The sequence below is a fragment of the Schistocerca nitens genome, chromosome 6 (assembly GCF_023898315.1).
Source record: "Schistocerca nitens isolate TAMUIC-IGC-003100 chromosome 6, iqSchNite1.1, whole genome shotgun sequence".
NCBI lineage: Eukaryota > Metazoa > Arthropoda > Insecta > Orthoptera > Acrididae > Schistocerca > Schistocerca nitens.
The window spans coordinates 433,564,520-433,584,004 of NC_064619.1; the positions used below are offsets into that span (position 1 = coordinate 433,564,520).

A 19,485-nucleotide genomic window follows, 5' to 3' on the forward strand; every position below is an offset into this window, starting at 1 on the left:
ATGTGTGTATTAAAACCAGGTGATCTTATCCAGATGTGTGAGTAATTTACAAACCAATATGAGTGCCACCGTAAGTATGGAGGAGCAAAGCATCTCTCATCATTTGTAACTGATGTACACGCAATCTGTAGCAGTGCGTATTGACATAATATTATGAATATTTTTAATCAGACAGAGAAAATCAAAAAGCTTTGGTACAAGTGCTAAGATTGTCCTTCCTTTCTGATTCTTCACATATTGAATCTGTAGTCCTACCTTGATGTAACATGTTCAGAGGTATTAGCAAAGCAGTTCATCTAAATCTGATTCTTACAGAGGTCATTAGAGATACTGTTAATGTACAGATTCAAAGCTTTTCTACTATGAACTATTGGAGTCCCTCATTACTCATGGCTTTATCTTCTGGCAAAATACTTATGAGCCCCACAAATGTTTCATTACATAAATTGGAACTGAGGACAATGTTATCTAAGAGAAAAGATGAACACTGTAAACCCAAAAGTTATAAATCATGCCATTGCCATTGCACTGTGGTAATAGATGTAACATATTCTACACTACAACACTTGGAATCTATAAACAAAAAAGAGATTTCCACCCCCATGACATTAGAAACAAAATGCAATTACAAATTATAAAACACAACACAAAACTGCACACAAGTGGTATAAAATGTGTAGGAATAAAAACACTTTCAGGAGAAATGTTAATATTGCTGATAGATATGGAAGGTAAGCACTAACCAGAAATTGTATCATAATTAGATAGTTTTCTTGGGCAATTGTCCTTTTAATAGCATTAAAAACATACAATCATGTCCCCGCAGACATCAAATCAGCTAAATGTCCACGCAAAATAAGTTACAAAATGAAACAAATTTTTCTCTTGTGTTACTGAATTTCTGGAAACAAAACAGTAATTTTCCAAAAATTAAGATTTTTTCCTATATGTTTTATAAGTTTTGTTCCTAATCATATAACTGTGATCTTGGTGTATGGTAAGCTTTCTTGGTAAAGCTGACATTGTGTAAGTAATATTTTCTTGTATAGTTTCACAATCACAGCAGTCAGAAATACTGTTTGTTGCATATGTTATATTTTACTTACATGACTTGTGTATGTTGCGGTAGCTTATTCGATATCAATTATACAGCATTTATAGATATGTACTGTAGAAGTCTGTATACCTTCTACTATGAGGCCGCGTAGTACACAATACTTCAATTGAAATGGACAAATCCTGCAAAGGATACGGTTTCCCATACCTCAGGTGTTCCTGTTCACTCTCACATTGACAAAACATGTTGCTTCATCTTTAAAATTCCTTCTTCACTGTTGCTGTTGTTGTTGTGGTCTTCAGTCCAAAGAATGGTTTGATGTAGCTCTCCATGGTACTGTATCCTATGCAAACCTCATCATCTCCAAATAACTACTGCAACCTACATCCTTCTGAACCTGCTTTCTGTATTCATCTCTTGGTCTCCAAAGATTTTTATTCCTCACACTTCGCTCCTATACTAAATAGATGATCCCATGATGTCTCAGAATGTGTCCTACCAACTAATCCCTTCTTTTGGACAAGTTGTGCTGCAAATTTTTTGGTCTCCCCAAATCTATTCAGTACCTTCTCATTAGTTACGCTATCTACTCATTTAATCTTCACATGATATCTAATCTTCAACATTCTTCTGTAGCACCACAGTTTGAAACCTGCTATTATCTTTTTGTCTATATTGTTTATTGTCCATGTTTCACTTCCATACATGGCTGCACTCCAGACAAATACCTTGAGAAAAGACTTCCTAACACTTAAATCTGTATTCTATTTTAACAAATTTCTCTTCTTCAGAAATGCTTTTATTGCCATTGCCAGCCTAAGTCTTGTATCCTCTCTACTTCATCCTCCAGCAGTTATTTTGCAACCCAAATAGCAAAATTCGTCTACTACTTTAGTGTCTCATTTCGTAATCTAATTCCCTAAGAATCACCTAATTTAATTTGGCTACATTCTATTATTCTTGTTTTGTGTTTGTTGATGTTTATCTGAAATCTTCCTTTCAAGACACTGTACAACTGCTCTTCCAAGTCCTTTGCTGTCTTTTTACAGAATTACAAAGTCATCAGCAAACCCCAAAGTGTTTATTCCTTCTCCATAAACTACTCAATTTCTTTTGTGCTTGTTCAATGTACAGATTGAATAACATTAGGGATCAGATACACCACTTTTTCACTCCCTTCTCAACCACTGCTTCCCTTTCACGCCCCTTGACTCTTATAGCTGCCACCTGGTTTCTGTACAAGTTGTAAATAGCCATTCACTCCATGTATTTTACCCCTGCTACCATCAGAATTTCAAATAGAGTATTCCAGCCATCATTGTTGAAAACTTTCTCCAAGTCTACAAAAGCTATAAGTGTAGGTTTGCGTTTCCTTATCCTATCTACTAAGATAAATCACAGCATGTTCCTACATTTCTCTGGAGTCTAAACTGATTGGCTTCTCCCATTTTTTCCATTCTTCTGAAAAGAACTCATGTTAGTAGTTTGCAACCATGACTTATTAAACTGACAGTTCAATAATTTTCGCATCAGTCAGCAACTATTTTCTTCGGAATTTGGGATTATTACATTCTTCTTGAATTCTGAGGGTATTTTGCCTGACTCTTGCATCTTTTACACCAGATGGAAGAGTTTTGTCATGGCTAGCTTTCCCAAGGTTATCGGTATTACTGACATAATATTGTCTACTCCTGGGACCTTGTTTCAACTTAGATCTTTCAGAGCTCTGTCAGATTCTTGCCACAGTATCATATTTCCCATGTCATCTTCATCTACATCCAGTTCCCTTTCTATAATATTGCCTTCAGATCCATCTTCCATGTACAGACCCTCTATATACTTCTTCCACCTTTCAGCTTTCCCTTGTTTGCTTAGGACTCGTTTTCCATCTGAGCTCTTGATATTCATACAGCTGCTTCTCTGTTACCCAAAGACCTCTTTAATTTTGCTGTTGGTGATACCTCCCTTTCCCCTAGTGCAGTGGTTCCCAACCTGAGTGTAATTACCCCAAGAGGAGTAAAAACAACAAAAGGACTCCATTCATTTTGGGTCACTAAACTAAATTGTTTTTGTAAAATTATTACTGTTGTCATTTTTTTTTGTAAGATTGATCACATAAGTTACCAATAATTACAGTTTTTCAAATACCAACATTAATGTGCAACATCTAAATCTACATCTACATTTATACTCCACAAGCCACCCAACGGTGCGTGGTGGAGGGAACTTTACGTGCCACTGTCATTACCTCCCTTTCCTGTTCCAGTCGCGTATGGTTTGCGGAAGAACAACTGCGGGAAAGTCTCTGTGCATGCTTGAATCTCTCTAATTTTACATTTGTGATCTCCTTGGGAGGTATAAGTAGGGGGAAGCAATATATTCGATACCTCATCCAGAAACGTGCCCTCTCGAAACCTGGATAGCAAGCTACACCGTGATGCAGAGCGCCTCTCTTGCAGAGTCTGCCACTTGAGTTTGCTAAACATCTCCGTAACGCTATCACGCTTACCAAATAACCCTGTGACGAAACACGCCACTCTTGTTTGGATCTTCTCTATCTCCTCTGTCAACCCGACCTGGTCCAGATCCCACACTGATGAGCAATACTCAAGTATAGGTCAAACGAATGATTTGTAAGCCACCTCCTTTGTTGATGAACTACATTTTCTAAGGACTCTCCCAATGAATCTCAACCTGGCACCTGCCTTACCAACAATTAATTTTATATGATCATTCCACTTCAAATCGTTCCGTACGCATAATACCAGATATTTTACAGAAGTAACAGCTACCAATGTTTGTTCCACTATCATATAATCATACAAATACAGATCCTTCTTTCTATGTATTCGCAATACATTACATTTGCCTATGTTAAGTGTCAGTTGCCACTCCCTGCACCAAGTGCCTATCCGCTGCAGATCTTGCTGCATTTTGCTGCAATTTTCTAATGCTGCAACTTCTCTGTATACTACAGCATCGTCCGCGAAAAGCCGCATGGAACTTCCAACGCTATCTACTAGGTCATTTATATATATTGTGAAAAGCAATGGTCCCATAAAACTCCCCTGTGGCACGCCAGAGGTTATTTTAACATCTGTAGACGTCTCTCCATTGAGAACAACATGCTGTGTTCTGTTTGCTAAAAACTCTTCAATCCAGCCACACAGCTGGTCTGATACTCCGTAGACTCTTACTTAGTTTATCAGGCGACAGTGCAGAACTGTATCGAACGCCTTCCGGAAGTCAAGGAAAAATGCCATCTACCTGGGAGCCCTTTATCTAATATTTTCTGGGTCTCATGAACAAATAAAGCGAGTTGGGTCTCACACGATCGCTGTTTCCAGAATTCGTGTTGATTACTACAGAGTAGATTCTGGGTTTCCAGAAATGACATGATACGCTAGCAAAAAACATGTTCTAAAATTCTACAACAGATCAATGTCAGAGATATGTCTATAGTTTTGCGCATCTGCTCGACGACCCTTCTTGAAGACTGGGGCTACCTGTGCTCTTTTCCAATCATTTGGAACCTTTAATTCCTCTAGAGATTTGCAGTACATGGCTGTTGGAAGGGGGGCAAGTTCTTTTGCGTACTCTGTGTAGAATCAAATTGGTATCCTGTTAGGGCCAGTGGACTTTCCTCTGTTGAGTGATTTCAGTTGCTTTTCTATTCCTTCGACACTTATTTCGATGTCAGCCATTTTTTCGTTTGTGCGAGGATTTAGAGAAGGAACTGCAGTGCGCTCTTCCTCTGTGAAACAGCTTTGGAAAAAGGTGTTTATTATTTTAGCTTTACGTGTGTCGTCCTCTGTTTCAATGCCATCATCATCCCAGAGTGTCTGGATATGCTGTTTCGAGCCACTTACTGATTTAATGTAAGACCAGAACTTCCCAGGATTTTCTGTCAAGTCCGTACATAGAATTTTACTTTCGAATTCACTGAACGCTTCACAAATAGCCCTCCCTACGCTAACTTTGACATTGTTTAGCTTCTGTTTGTCTGAGAGGTTTTGGCTGCTTTTAAACTTGCAGTGAAGCTCTCTTTGCTTTTGCAGTAGTTTACTAACTTTGTTGTTGAACCACGGTGGGTTTTTCCCATCCCTCACAGTTTTACTCAGCACATACCTGTCTAAAACGCATTTTACAATTGCCTCGAACTTTTTCCATAAACACTCAACATTGTCAGTGTCTGAACAGAAATTTTCATTTTGATCTGTTAGGTAGTCTGAAATCTGCCTTCTATTACTCTTGCTAAACAGATAAACCTTCCTCCTTTTTTTTATATTCCTATTTATTACCTTATTCAGGGATGCTGCAATGGCCTTATGATCACTGATTCCTTGTTCTGCACTTACAGAGTCAAAAAGTTTGGGTCTGTTTGTTATCAGTAGGTCCAAGATGTTATCTCCGAGAGTCGGTTCTCTGTTTAATTGCTCGAGGTAATTTTCGGATTGCACTCAGTATAATGTCGCTTGATGCTCTGTTCCTACCACCCGGCCTAAACATCTGAGTGTCCCAGTCTATATCTGGTAAATTTAAATCTCCACCTAAGACTATAACATGCTGAGAAAATTTATGTGAAATGTATTCCAGATTTTCTCTCAGTTGTTCTGCCACTAATGCTGCTGAGTCGGGAGGTCAGTAAAAGGAGCCAATTATTAACCTAACTCAGTTGTTGAGTGTAACCTCCACCCATAATAATTCACAGGAACTATCCACTTCTACTTCACTACAGGATAAACTACTACTAACTGTGACAAACATGCCACCACCGGTTGCATGCAAACTATCCTTTCTAAACGCCGTCTGTGCCTTTGTAAAAATTTCGGCGGAATTTATCTCTGGCTTCAGCCAGCTTTCCGTACCTATAACAATTTCAGCTTCAGTGCTTTCTATCAGCGCTTGAAGTTCCGTTACTTTACCAACACAGCTTCGACAGTTTACAATTACAATACTGATTGCTGCTTGGTCCCTGCATGTCCTGACTTTGCCCTGCACCCTTTGAGACTGTTGCTCTTTCTGTACTTGCCAGAGGCCATCTAACCTAAAAAACCACCCAGTCCACACCACACAACCCCTGCTACCCTTGTAGCCACCTGCTGTGTGTAGTGGACTCCTGACCTATCCAACGGAACCCGAAACCCCACCACCCTATGGTCCAAGTCGATGAATCTTTAGCCCACACGGTTGCAGAACCGTCTCATCCTCTGATCCAGACCCTCCACTTGGCTCTGTACCAAAGGTCCGCAGTCAGTCCTGTCGACGATGCTGCAGATGGTGAGCTCTGCTTTCATCCCGCTAGCGAGACTGGCAGTCTTCACCAAATCAGATAGCCGCCGGAAGCCAGAGAGGATTTCCTCTGATCCATAGCGACACACATCATTGGTGCCGACATGAGCGACCACCTGCAGATGGGTGCACCCTGTACCCTTCATGGCATCCGGAAGGACCCTTTTCCCATCTGGAATGACTCACCCCAGTATGCATACGGAGTGCACATTGGTTTTCTTCCCCTCTCTTGCTGCCATATAATGTGGTGAGTGGTACTGTTTGTGAAAGGGATGTATGAACGTCTTCTCCCTTGCATAGTCCATCCATACAAACATACTCTGTACCAGATGTCTATGAGAGTAAATTTGAGGCATATATATGCTCTACAAATAAAGGTTTGACCTATTATTAGAAAAATTCATTAATGGCAACATGATCAAATTTACCCCTTCAAGATGGAGCTTCACCATTAATGGAGCAACTATCATATATATATATCACCGAAATAACTTCATTATTCATTTTACAACAGATAAACGAACTGTTTTGCAGCACAACACAGCAGTAACTATGTAACTACACTGCTGTAGGATCTGCACTGTATTATTACTATTATTATTATAGCAATCTAGCAATCAACTGATCCATGAGCAGTAAATACGGTGTACACATTTTAACTTGGTGGATTTTAAATGAGGCTGCAGAGTGTGGGTGAAAGGAGTGGTGCAGAGAAAGCATGCTTTGTAACAAACTTCTGCCCTCGGTGTGGATAGTTAGTTTTCTTTTCTGAGAAAGAGTAATATTTGTCACTTGTGATGCATTTAGAATTTCTTCATCGTTCTATAAAAAAAGGTCATTAGAAATAAGTAGTACCAGTTATCTCACTGACCATTAGTTCATTGTCTAATAAAACATGTACAAAAACTAAATATTATTTATCTTTTGTCATTTTAAAAATAAGTCTTAGAAGAAAATTCTTTTTCATATAAAATTTAGGTAGGTTCAAATGTTGATGGTGGAGGAGAGGGTGGAGGAGGAGACTAGGAAATACCTGATTGCACATAGGGGTTATTGTTTCCGAAAGCTTGGGAACCACTGCCCTTGTGAAATATGCTGTTGCATTTGTGTAATTTCCATAATGTCTAGGTATGCTAGAGCCATTTGTTGGTTTCTGTGTGCTGTGTAGAAAGTTGTATTTGCTAAACTATTTCTCTGGTCACTGTCAGAAACCTATTAAGTTCCCCTTACAGAAGCATCCTGTAATTGTGAATTATGCATTTAGTCACCGTATGACAATGGAACTCATTTGTGAAACCCCATTCTGAAAAATCATTGGACTGTTGTACCTGCCTCCATATTTGAGGTCACTAATGAATGTCTGTGGGGGTGATGCTTGCTTGGAGACAGCTGGTTTGAATACTGTCTATGTAAGAAATTTGGACCACCAGTATCAGGCCAACAAGAGAAGATGGGATAAAGTTCAAGAAGTAAGGACATATGATACTGTTGATGGTGATTTTTGTAGTCTCAATAAAGATCACAAAACCATTTAATAAAACTTTATTCAATAAACTGAAATGCAGAACAAATTGTCCAAGATTCAAAGTGTAACTGATCCTGTGCATTTTCCAGAACTATAAACGGGAACTACACAACTTGAATTATAGTGGTGTGAACAACTTCTAGATGAGGCTGAAATCAATCACTTGGCCCAAAAGGTATTACAGTCCACCACAGTAGGATTTATCAGTGGTAATCGGATGTCACTTTACTGTGGTGCCAAGTGGCCCAGTTAGTCATGAACAAATAAACAATCTTTCCAAAGAAAATCCAAATATAACCAATGTTGTGCAGAGTCATTATCAATACTTCCATCCACCTTGAAGCTCTAACTAACATAAGGAGTGTTCGCAGATATCTTTTATCAGTGGCAAGACAAATCATTACATCCCTAATTAAATTTTTTGTATATGATAAGCCCCAAATGCACACAAATTTATACTTTCTTCTCAGTCCTTGGGTATCTGTGTTCCATCAAACATTGCTTTCTGAGTCTGATGTATGGTGTTGCAAAAATTTAATCGGGCCACAGCCACATGCGTTTTTGTAGAAAAATGTTGTGTCAATAAAGCATAAGTGACCAAAAGAGGTGATACTGAGTGTCCTGACAGTGGGGTCAATTTCTTCACAATGTAATATATAAAACTGGTGGTAGATACCAAAAGCATCCAAACAAATATCTGTTCTCTTGTGCACTGTTAAATGGCTGGAAAGCCAGAATGGCTGGCAGGGATTGCAGCTGCTGCTTGAGCCGAGCTGGTCGAATGTTTCACCAACTCCTAATATTGATTGAGCTGGTGTAGTCACAAGTCAGAAAAATTTGCTATCATGGTAGCTATGTTATGTAACTGAACTGGAACTCGTTTCATCGCCAGTTTGCAGTTCCCAGTTTAGATGACAAAAGTAATTTATTAATACTTTATTGAATACATTGAAACACAAACTAAATGATTCAAGGTTCATAAAAGTTACAGATCTTGTGAATTTTACAGGGCTACAAATGAAAATAACTGTAATCAACACAGCTTTAATTATTGTTGTGGGAACCACTCATAGTTATGGCTAAAATAAATCACTTGGCCAACACAGTATCACAATTTACCAAAGTAGAAGTTAATAGTGGTAGGCTGACATCACTGTATACAGATCCCAAGCAAGCCCAATTGTAATGAACAAATAACATGATCAATCCAAAGGATATCCACAGAGTTATAGTCAGTAGTTCAGTCAGCTGAGGACAGAACCACATTAGGTATTGCAGAAGCCAGAATGGACCTGCAGCCAATTGGCCTCAAATTGATGAGTTGACAGTTTCAAGTGGCTTGTCAGTCAGAAATACTATGCTGCTCACTGCTTGCAGTGAACCCGCCTTACTTAGGTATAATGTGGTGTATCAATAGTGTGTGTCATCAATCTATACATACCACTGACCCACTGGCAGCATGGGGATGTCAACCCTGGCAGTCCTCTGGTGCTATTTGAGAGCCGTATGCTGTATGCTAATACTGGTTTTTACCCTTCCCCCCCCCCCCCCCCCCCTTTCATCACCATTTTACACAAACCTGACAAAACATTATATTTACACATCTATTACATCCACCTACACTCAACAGATACACTTAAGACACAACTCTCGTAGACTGTACTGGAAAGGGCCATTGTGTGTTAAGGAAAAAACCGTATCCATTTGAGGCTGATGACCCCTCAGTGTCTCCAGCCTACAACCAAATATGAATCTGTCTTTAAAAACTTATTGATATGACTAAAATTTAGTGGGCAAGAGTCTAAACATGATTTACATCAGTACGAGCAGTGACCTATGCTCTTAAGATAACTTGTGACAAGTGCTCCTAGACAGAAAAGCAAGAAGAGAATACGAAGTGATGTGCCAATAGTTTATGTAAAACTTTAAAACATTTTAAACTATGGAAACTATATGTACTGAGCACAATGAATATGTCAAACTTCATGTGGGAAGTGGAAATGCAATAACTTTCTGTAGGGGAACCAGTGCCTGTTAGCAGAAGCTGTTAAGAAGTTAAAAGTGCTTCATCATGTACTCATTTTTACAGGATGATGGGTTACAGACTCATGGTAGTATGAATGTAAGAGTGCTATTCAGAAAGTAAGGTCCAGTCAGCTGCAAAATGGAAACCACAGAGAAAATAAAAAAAAAAATATTTTATTTGCAACAGTTAGCTACATCATCCAGCTATGTTTCTACATAGTTGCTGCTCTGGCTGAGACATTTCTCATAGCATTGTACCAAATTTCCAGTACCCTTGTCATAGAAGTTAGTTGCCTGTGCTTTCTGCCAATTTTGTACACTGATCTTTGTCTGTACCAGGATGTTGTCTTCATAGCCAGTGGTTCACGTGCACAGAGATGAAAATCAGAGGGAGCCAAGTCTGGACTGTATGGTGGGTGACCTAACATTTCCTATTGAAAATGCTGCAGGAGCATCGTCATTGCCCTTGGCAGTATGCGGCCAAGAATTGTCATGAGAAAGGAAATGTGAGTCGTATGAAAATAGGTAAAATTTTTCACAGGCACTCATATTTGGGGGGAGACACTATTTTCTAGGCATCGTGATGTGCTCACTGTGCACTTAGAACTGAAACGTGTGACGTGACACAATCAATGAGCGTACTAGAGACACTGTCCCATGCATCTGTGCAAGTACTCATTGGATTTTCACTGTGTTTTCCATTTCATAATCAATTGGACCTTACTTTCCGAATATCCCTTGTAATGACGATCTTGTATACAGATTTGTGAGATAAATGTGGTGTTTTATTCATGATAGTGATTATTCTTTTTGACCAAAAATAAAGACAATGGGTCTCTCAATAAAGCAAGACATTAAATAATTATTATGAAGCTTGTTCTATTTATGCATGTTTTGTTGTAGGAAACATTTGCCAGTTGGCTATCATGGCCGTGCCTCGTCAATTGTAGTATCAGGGACACCAATTCGTCGCCCAAATGGACAAACATGTCCTGTTGAAGGAGCAGCTCCAGTGTTTGGGCCCTGCCGGCTCATGGATTTCGAGCTAGAGATGGCTTTCTTTGTAGGAGGGCCTCCCACCAAACTTGGGGAGCCAATTCCAGTTAATGCAGCACAGGATCACATCTTCGGAATGGTACTCATGAATGATTGGAGTGGTATGTTGAACAGTTGTTCATTGTGTGAATTCATAATCTGCACAATATTTGAAAATCATGTTCTGTAGTGGACATTGAAACTTTCCATAATCTTACGATTTTTCTTACATATTGACAGCTCGAGACATTCAGAAATGGGAATATCAGCCCCTTGGGCCGTTCCTAGCAAAGAATTTAGGAACAACTATCAGTCCATGGGTTGTAACTCTACTGGCACTGGAGCCATTTAAAATTGATAATTTACCGCAGGATCCCAAACCTTTCCCGTATCTTCAGCACAATGATAAGTTTAGTTTTGATATTAAACTGGAAATATTCATTACTCGTAAGTTATACATTTGCTTGATTTATGTATATTGCAGTCTTATTATTAGGTTTACATTTGAAGTAATGCAAAATCTTTTTGCTTCAGCTGAAGGTGGTACTCCTCACAAAATAAGTCAGACAAACTACAAGGAAATGTACTGGACTGCAAAACAACAACTGGCACATCACACAATTACTGGCTGTAATGTTAACCCAGGCGACCTTATGGCATCTGGCACAATTAGTGGGACAGTAAGAATCTATAATCTCAATAGTAAAATCTACTCCAAAAATAGAATATACATTATGTGTGTGAATTTTATTTTGTTTTTCTGTTCTTTTTCAGTATTTTCTTTCTTATTAATTTATCAATTTTTCTCTCTCTCTCTCTCTCTCTCTCTCTCTCTCTCTCTCTCCATGAATGTTTTTTTTTTCTTTTTGTGTAGTTAAATCATAGCTTTCTCATTGTATATATATACAGCACTTTATGTGACAATACCAATTAAATATTTAAAGGTGACTAAATCGTTTTCTATTCTATTCCTTTGTACTAATCACTCTCACAGGTCTATTTCATGAACTGTTTAAGCTCTCTTATGAACAAAAAAATGCAAGGACCAGTGCTATATCTAAAAGCAATGGGAAGAATTTAGAACTTTGAAAGTAGACACATGAACACATACATGATAAGATGAAGTACATTGACATATTTAGAGATGGCTGATTGTCTCCTGGGTCCCATAGCCCAATTTCCTTGAGGTGGAGACCAAAACAGCCCACAGAGAACAGTAAGGAAAATAAGGACTGGAGGAGACCTTGCAATAGGAATAGCATTAGTGCTATAGAACAGGAAAGACTTCATTTTATAATGAAGGGTGTTGGTCTTTAGGAAATTGTAGTATTACTGTATTGTTATTATAATTATTATTATCATTGTCATCATCATCATCATCATTTTAATCATGTGTGTGTGTGTGTGTGTGTGTGTGTGTGTGTGTGAGGGGGGGGGGGGGGTGACACGGATGATTAAAAATACTACTACTACTACTACTACTGCTACTACACTACTGTTATTCCTAATGCAAGGTCTTCTCCAGTCCTTATTTTCCTTACTGTTCTCTGTGGGTTGTTTTTGTCTCCAGTGCATGGAAAGTGGGCTTTGAGAATGAGAGAACCAGCCATCCATAAATGTACTTTGCCTTGCCATGTTTGTATTCAGTGCAACTTATTTCAAAGTTGTAAGTTCTTCCCATTGTTTTTATACACAGCACCAGTCCATGCATAAGAGAGGTTTAACAGTTCCTAAAATGGGAGAGTGGCATGGAGGACACACACACACACACACACACACACACACACACACACAGTATGATCAAAAAGTAACGGGAATCTTTTAATTTTGTGGGTTGTGTATATCCAATTTTCAAATTTCTTTATCTTTGTGGTACACACGTTCCTGCTGTAGGTTTGCATTTTCAGCTGTTTTGAATATTTTGTTTGCTGATGAAGGATGGAAAAATTATACCTGTTTTCAAGTACTTGGCAAATTTTTTACTTTTGAAAAATATGGATCAAAGAATTTGCATTAAATTTTGGCTGGGAAAATGGAATGAAGTGCAGAACCCCACTTGAAATGTTAACTGTGGCTTTTTTCAAATTTACTATGAGTAAGGCAAGAGTTTACTTGTGGTGTAACCATTTCAAAGAGGATCAAGAGGATGTTGAAGAGGACAACTGCCCTGGACATCAATTACTGATGACAGTGTGGAAGACGTAAAGAAAATGGTTCTTGAAAATCAGTGAATCACCATCAGAGAGGTTGCTGATGTCAGCATATCCTTTGGTTCATGACAAGTATTTTTTTTTTTTTTTGATGTTTTAGGCATTAAATGTGTAGCAGCAGAGTTTTCTGAAATTGCTGAATTTTGATCAGAAATGACTTTGAGTAGATATTGCTCAGGAATTGCTGAATGAAATTTACAGCGATCCAGAACTTGTAAAGAAGGTTATAACAGGTGACAGAATATAGATATACAGGCATGACATTGAAACTGAGGACCAGTCATCCCAATGAAAACTGCCTGAAGCACCAAGACCCAAAAATATGAGAAGCTCTATCACAAGTGAAGGTTGTTCTCACTGTTTTCTTCAATTACAATGAGAGAGTGCATCATGACCTCCTGCTTTACGATTGTACAGTCATAAGGAATACTACCTGGAAGTTATTTGATGTTTGTTTGAAGCAGTTCAAAGACGATGACCAGAACTGTGACAGAACCACTCAAACTAATGCTCCCATTTACACCTCAATTCTTGTTCATGATTTTTTAGCAAAAAGCAAAACTGTTATGTTGCTTCAAAATAAGCGTGACATGGCCCCCTGTGACTTCTTCCTATTCCCAAGGCTGAAGAGAACCATTAAAGGACATTGTTTTGCCACCACTGATGAGATCAAGAAGCAGAACACCATAACAAAAAGTGATTTCCAGAGGTGCTTCTAAGATTGGAAAAAGTGCTAGCACAAGTGTATTACATCTGAGGGAGATTACTTCAAAGGGGACATAGGTGAAGTTGATGGTTGAAGTTGATGAATAAATAGAGATTCGTAAAGGAAAAAAAGTTCCCTCTACTTTTTGATAACACCTTGTACATAAAAAATCAGTCTATATTAAAAGACAGTCTGAAGTTAGATCACTATGACATCATGCTATTCAAAATATGTAAAATATGTCATTGTTATGAATGAACAATCACTATTTCTTGGCATGGAAGCCAGGACACCAAAGACTTCATCTGTGAGGGTTTAGAGAACAGCTTACATGGCATGTTTTGCAGCTGGACCTCAAGGAATATTGATGGTCACATAGCATGCAGCTATATTGACAGCTCCGCTATGTACACCACGGAGAGCGACACAGATGTTCATGTCACTTTCTCTGAAGCCATACAAATTACGTAACCCATTTCTGAGTTTTCTTTGTTCAGTTTCTCATTAGTCACATTTACTGCTCTCTCAAACTTCACATTCATGTTATTTGTGATTCCATGTGTCTTTTAGTTGGTGCATTTAACTTGGTTTGCACATCAACCACAGCTGACCCCTCATAGCACAGTTGTCTTTGACACTGTTTTTATTTAAAGAGTGGAATCAGATTGTAACTTCACTGACACCAATAACTAAAGTGAAATAGCATATCACACTATTTTTAACTATAGTCCTTCTGTGCACTGTTCGCAAGTGTAACAGGAAAGAGTGGAAATGCTAATGGTACCAGAGCTACACTCCACTACACACCACAAGGTTGTTTGCAAAGTGTGTCTCTTGTGATTGCCTGCTCTTAACCCCTTTTTTATTGTGTTATATTGTTTTAAGGACAAAGGAAAGCAATTGGAACATATTTTGAATAAAATAATGTTGGGTATTAGGCCATACCATTATAAAGTGCTAAAGTAAGAAGGTTATATACCTGGAAGAATCCTGGAGATACTAAAAGGTATCAGATTGATTTTATAATGGTAAGACAGAGATTTAGGAACCAGGTTTTAAATTGTAAGACATTTCCAGGGGCAGATGTGGATTCTGACCACAATCTATTGGTTATGAACTGCAGATTGAAACTGAAGAAACTGCAAAAAGGTGGGAATTTAAGGAGATGGGACCTGGATAAACTGACTAAACCAGAGGTTGTAGAGAGTTTCAGGGAGAGCATAAGGGAACTATTGACAGGTATGGGGGAAAGAAATACAGTAGAAGAAGAATGGGTAGCTCTGAGGGATGAAGTAGTGAAGGCAGCAGAGGATCAAGTAGGTAAAAAGACGAGGGCTAATAGAAATCCTTGGGTAACAGAAGAAATATTGAATTTAATTGATGAAAGGAGAAAATATAAAAATGCAGTAAATGAAGCAGGCAAAAAGGAATACAAACATCTCAAAAATAAGATCGACAGGAAGTGCAAAATGGCTAAGCAGGGATGGCTAGAGGACAAATGTAAGGATGTAGAGGCTTGTCTCACTAGGGGTAAGATAGATACTGCCTACAGGAAAATTAAAGAGACCTTTGGAGAGAAGAGAACCACTTGTATGAATACCAAGAACTCAGATGGCAACCCGGTTCTAAGCAAAGAAGGGAAGGCAGAAAGGTGGAAGGAGTATATAGAGGGTTTATACAAGGGCGATGTGCCTGAGGACAATATTATGGAAATGGAAGAGGATGTAGATGAAGACGAAATGGGAGATAAGATACTGCGTGAAGAGTTTGACAGAGTACTGAAAGACCTGAGTTGAAACAAGGCCCCGGGAGTAGACAACATTCCATTAGAACTACTGACAGCCTTGGGAGAGCCAGTCATGACAAAACTCTACCATCTGGTGAGCAAGATGTATGAGACAGGCGAAATACCCTCCGACTTCAAGAAGAATATAATAATTCCAATCCCAAAGAAAGCAGGTGTTGACAGATGTGAAAATTACCGAACTATCAGTTTAATAAGTCACAGCTGCAAAATACTAACGCGAATTCTTTACAGACGAATGGAAAAACTGGTAGAAGCGGACCTCGGGGAAGATCAGTTTGGATTCCGTAGAAATGTTGGAACACGTGAGGCAATACTAACCTTACGACTTATCTTAGAGGAAAGATTAAGAAAAGGCAAACCTACGTTTCTAGCATTTGTAGACTTAGAGAAAGCTTTTGACAATGTTAACTGGAATACTCTATTTCAAATTCTGAAGGTGGCAGGGGTAAAATACAGGGAGCGAAAGGCTATTTACAATTTGTACAGAAACCAGATGGCAGTTATAAGAGTCGAGGGGCATGAAAGGGAAGCAGTGGTTGGGAAAGGAGTGAGACAGGGTTGCAGCCTCTCCCCGATGTTATTCAATCTGTATATTGAGTAAGCAGTAAAGGAAACAAAAGAAAAATTCGGAGTAGGTATTAAAATTCATGGAGAAGAAGTAAAAACTTTGAGGTTCGCCGATGACATTGTAATTCTGTCAGAGACAGCAAAGGACTTGGAAGAGCAGTTGAACGGAATGGACAGTGTCTTGAAAGGAGGATATAAGATGAACATTAACAAAAGCAAAACGAGGATAATGGAATGTAGTCAAATTAAATCGGGTGATGCTGAGGGAATTAGATTAGGAAATGAGACACTTAAAGTAGTAAAGGAGTTTTGCTATTTAGGGAGTAAAATAATTGATGATGGTCGAAGTAGAGAGGATATAAAATGTAGACTGGCAATGGCAAGGAAAGAACTTCTGAAGAAGAGAAATTTGTTAACATCGAGTATAGATTTAAGTGTGAGGAAGTCGTTTCTGAAAGTATTTGTATGGAGTGTAGCCATGTATGGAAGTGAAACATGGACGATAACTAGTTTGGACAAGAAGAGAATAGAAGCTTTTGAAATGTGGTGCTACAGAAGAATGCTGAAGATAAGGTGGGTAGATCACGTAACTAATGAGGAGGTATTGAATAGGATTGGGGAGAAGAGAAGTTTGTGGCACAACTTGACTAGAAGAAGGGATCGGTTGGTAGGACATGTTTTGAGGCATCAAGGGATCACAAATTTAGCATTGGAGGGCAGCGTGGAGGGTAAAAATCGTAGAGGGAGACCAAGAGATGAATACACTAAGCAGATTCAGAAGGATGTAGGTTGCAGTAGGTACTGGGAGATGAAGAAGCTTGCACAGGATAGAGTAGCATGGAGAGCTGCATCAAACCAGTCTCAGGACTGAAGACAACAACAACAACAACAACAAAGTAACTAATAGTTGAGGTTTTGACCGACTTTGCAGTGGTTCTTTTCAGGCAGTAAACTGGTGAAAGTCATCCCTTATATACTGTTTATTTTGGTTATCAGATGGCTACCAAAGTCATGTGTCTGGGATGTATTGGACAATTTGAAGAGAGGCTGCTATGGAGGTAGATGGCTGTATGGTAGACTATTGCATGCTAATCACTTACTAGAGTAGCCTTCCAATCACCTTCCAGAGTAGCACAGGAAATAGTCTAACATACAGCCATCTGCTTCCATACAGCCACTCTTCAAATAGTCCAGTTACATCCCAGATATGTGATGCCGGTAGCTACTGGGTAATCGAAATAGAAGTATGTAGGGGAAGACATTCACCAGTATCCACCACTTAACCACACTGAGTAAGACCACTGCAAAGTCAGTAGAAACATTGGCAATTTGTTGATTTAGTATTTTATAATGGCATGGCCTAATATTCAAAATTTGTTTTATTCAGAATGATACTGACTGTGGAAGCCTATAAACTTATATAATGGGAACGCAGTTTTTAATGTAATACTATTCTGAATGCCTTGTCAGATGCATTGCTTCAGGCCCTTATCTTCCCTTACACTACCTTCAGTGTTAAGATTGCCAATGCATTTCTTTTGTTTCATTCCCCTTAGACTAGGAAGCAGCTGCAGAAACAGTATTTGGTAAGCCAAAAGGACAATTAAGATTATGACTTACCCACATTAAATACTTATCAAAAACGCATTATGAAGTGGGCATTAAATTTTATATTGCAAACAAGTAAGGTCTCTCTTCATTCACAGCTCTTTTCTTTTCCCTTTCTCTTTATGACAAGTTTCTGTCTCAAGTGTCCTTTTATTTATTTTGGCAGTGCTGTGAATTATAAAAAGACCTACACAAAAACATGTATTGGTGATAGTGTAAGTGTTCTTATTGTTTTATTAATAGAATAAATTTGTTCTCAGGTTGCCAATTCTTATGGATCATTGCTTGAACTTAGTTGGAAGGGTACCAATCCTGTGGAGTTGCCTGGTGGAACCTATCGAAAGTTTCTGGTGGACGGGGATGAAGTTACATTGAAAGGTAACTTTCACGAGTTTCCACCAGGTTTCCTTATTGATTTTATACTGTTTTGCGATGTGCCATATCCATTACACTTACGTTTCCATGACTCAAAACATTTCTTACATATAAAAACTAGGATTTTCTTATGATTTTTTGTCCCTTGCTCTGTGTTTTGCAGGACACTGTGAAGGTAAAGGATACAGAGTTGGATTTGGCTCTTGCACTGGAAAGCTCCTGCCAGCCTTGGATTTACAATAACTAAGATGTATAAAAATCTTTATAACTGAAGCTGTAAATACAGTTTTTTTTTTAACTTTTGATAAGATCCAGTTTCTTTTCATCTTGCACTTTATCTTTTCAAATACCTATCATGTCTAATGATCCTGCTCTTGTTACTGTCAATTACTGAATTTATACAGAATTTATGTGTATTTTACAGTTTACTCCACAATAAGATTTATTGCAATGTATTTAAAATTGTTCAAGAACTGAAAAAAAAACATAATTTATACTTACTTTTCGGATTGATGCTCTTGATGATTGCTGAGTGTCCTTCACTTGCTTAGATTTTTATTACGTTGGGTGCAAGATGTAATGCTGGTGATTTTTGAACAAATTTCAACAGCCAGATTTCTCAATTTATTCAGATTTTCTTGTTCACACAACACTATAAATACACCTTTCAACTCTGTTTGCTCAGCCAAAAATTCGTGCTTTGCTAGCCATACTAAAATTGTACTCACTGCCTCTCATTACACAACTGGGTTCAACAATATCTTGCACCAAAACCTTCAACATAAAGAAAGTCAAAGTCACATTCTTACGTATATAGAAAGTGCAATACAGAGATTTATTTGAGCAACTGTAATATAGGGTGATTTTTTCCCACTTTGTATAAACTCTAGCGATTGATTGATGAGAGGATACAGAACAAAAAAGGTCTAATGAACCTATGTCCACAAATGCATGGTTTCCATGCTAGAGACCATTTATTCAATCATGCATTGTTACAGAGACTGCAGTATAATACACTCTGTACTGTGCAGCCACAGTTACAGTATGTGTTGAAAATGGTTTCCATGAGCCACAATGCATGCATGTGTGCACCATAGTATGTTCTGTCTCACACATTAACATTGGCCAGGCTGCATCCAAACAGTGTCAAAGGTAGCATGAATATGCTGCTCCAGTGTCTCCACATTTGGAATGGGCTCTGCATACACAATACTTTTGAGATGGCTTCATAACTAGAAATCACATGGTTTGAGATCCGGTGAATGAGCAGGCCATGCA

General features: G+C 38.5%; 1 protein-coding gene across 1 annotated transcript in view; it reads left to right on the top strand.

Moving 5' to 3' along the window:
* LOC126262217 (fumarylacetoacetase) overlaps positions 1–18,509 on the top strand; it is a 68,252-nt gene extending 49,743 nt beyond the window's left edge. Inside the window, exons 5-9 of the mRNA XM_049958654.1 lie at positions 10,803–11,056; positions 11,175–11,381; positions 11,469–11,614; positions 18,093–18,210; positions 18,371–18,509. Of these exons, the coding sequence (XP_049814611.1) occupies positions 10,803–11,056; positions 11,175–11,381; positions 11,469–11,614; positions 18,093–18,210; positions 18,371–18,450 (805 nt within the window). The 3' untranslated portion in view covers positions 18,451–18,509. The remainder of the gene's footprint in view (positions 1–10,802; positions 11,057–11,174; positions 11,382–11,468; positions 11,615–18,092; positions 18,211–18,370) is intronic.
* The last annotated feature ends 976 nt before the right edge of the window (positions 18,510–19,485 follow it).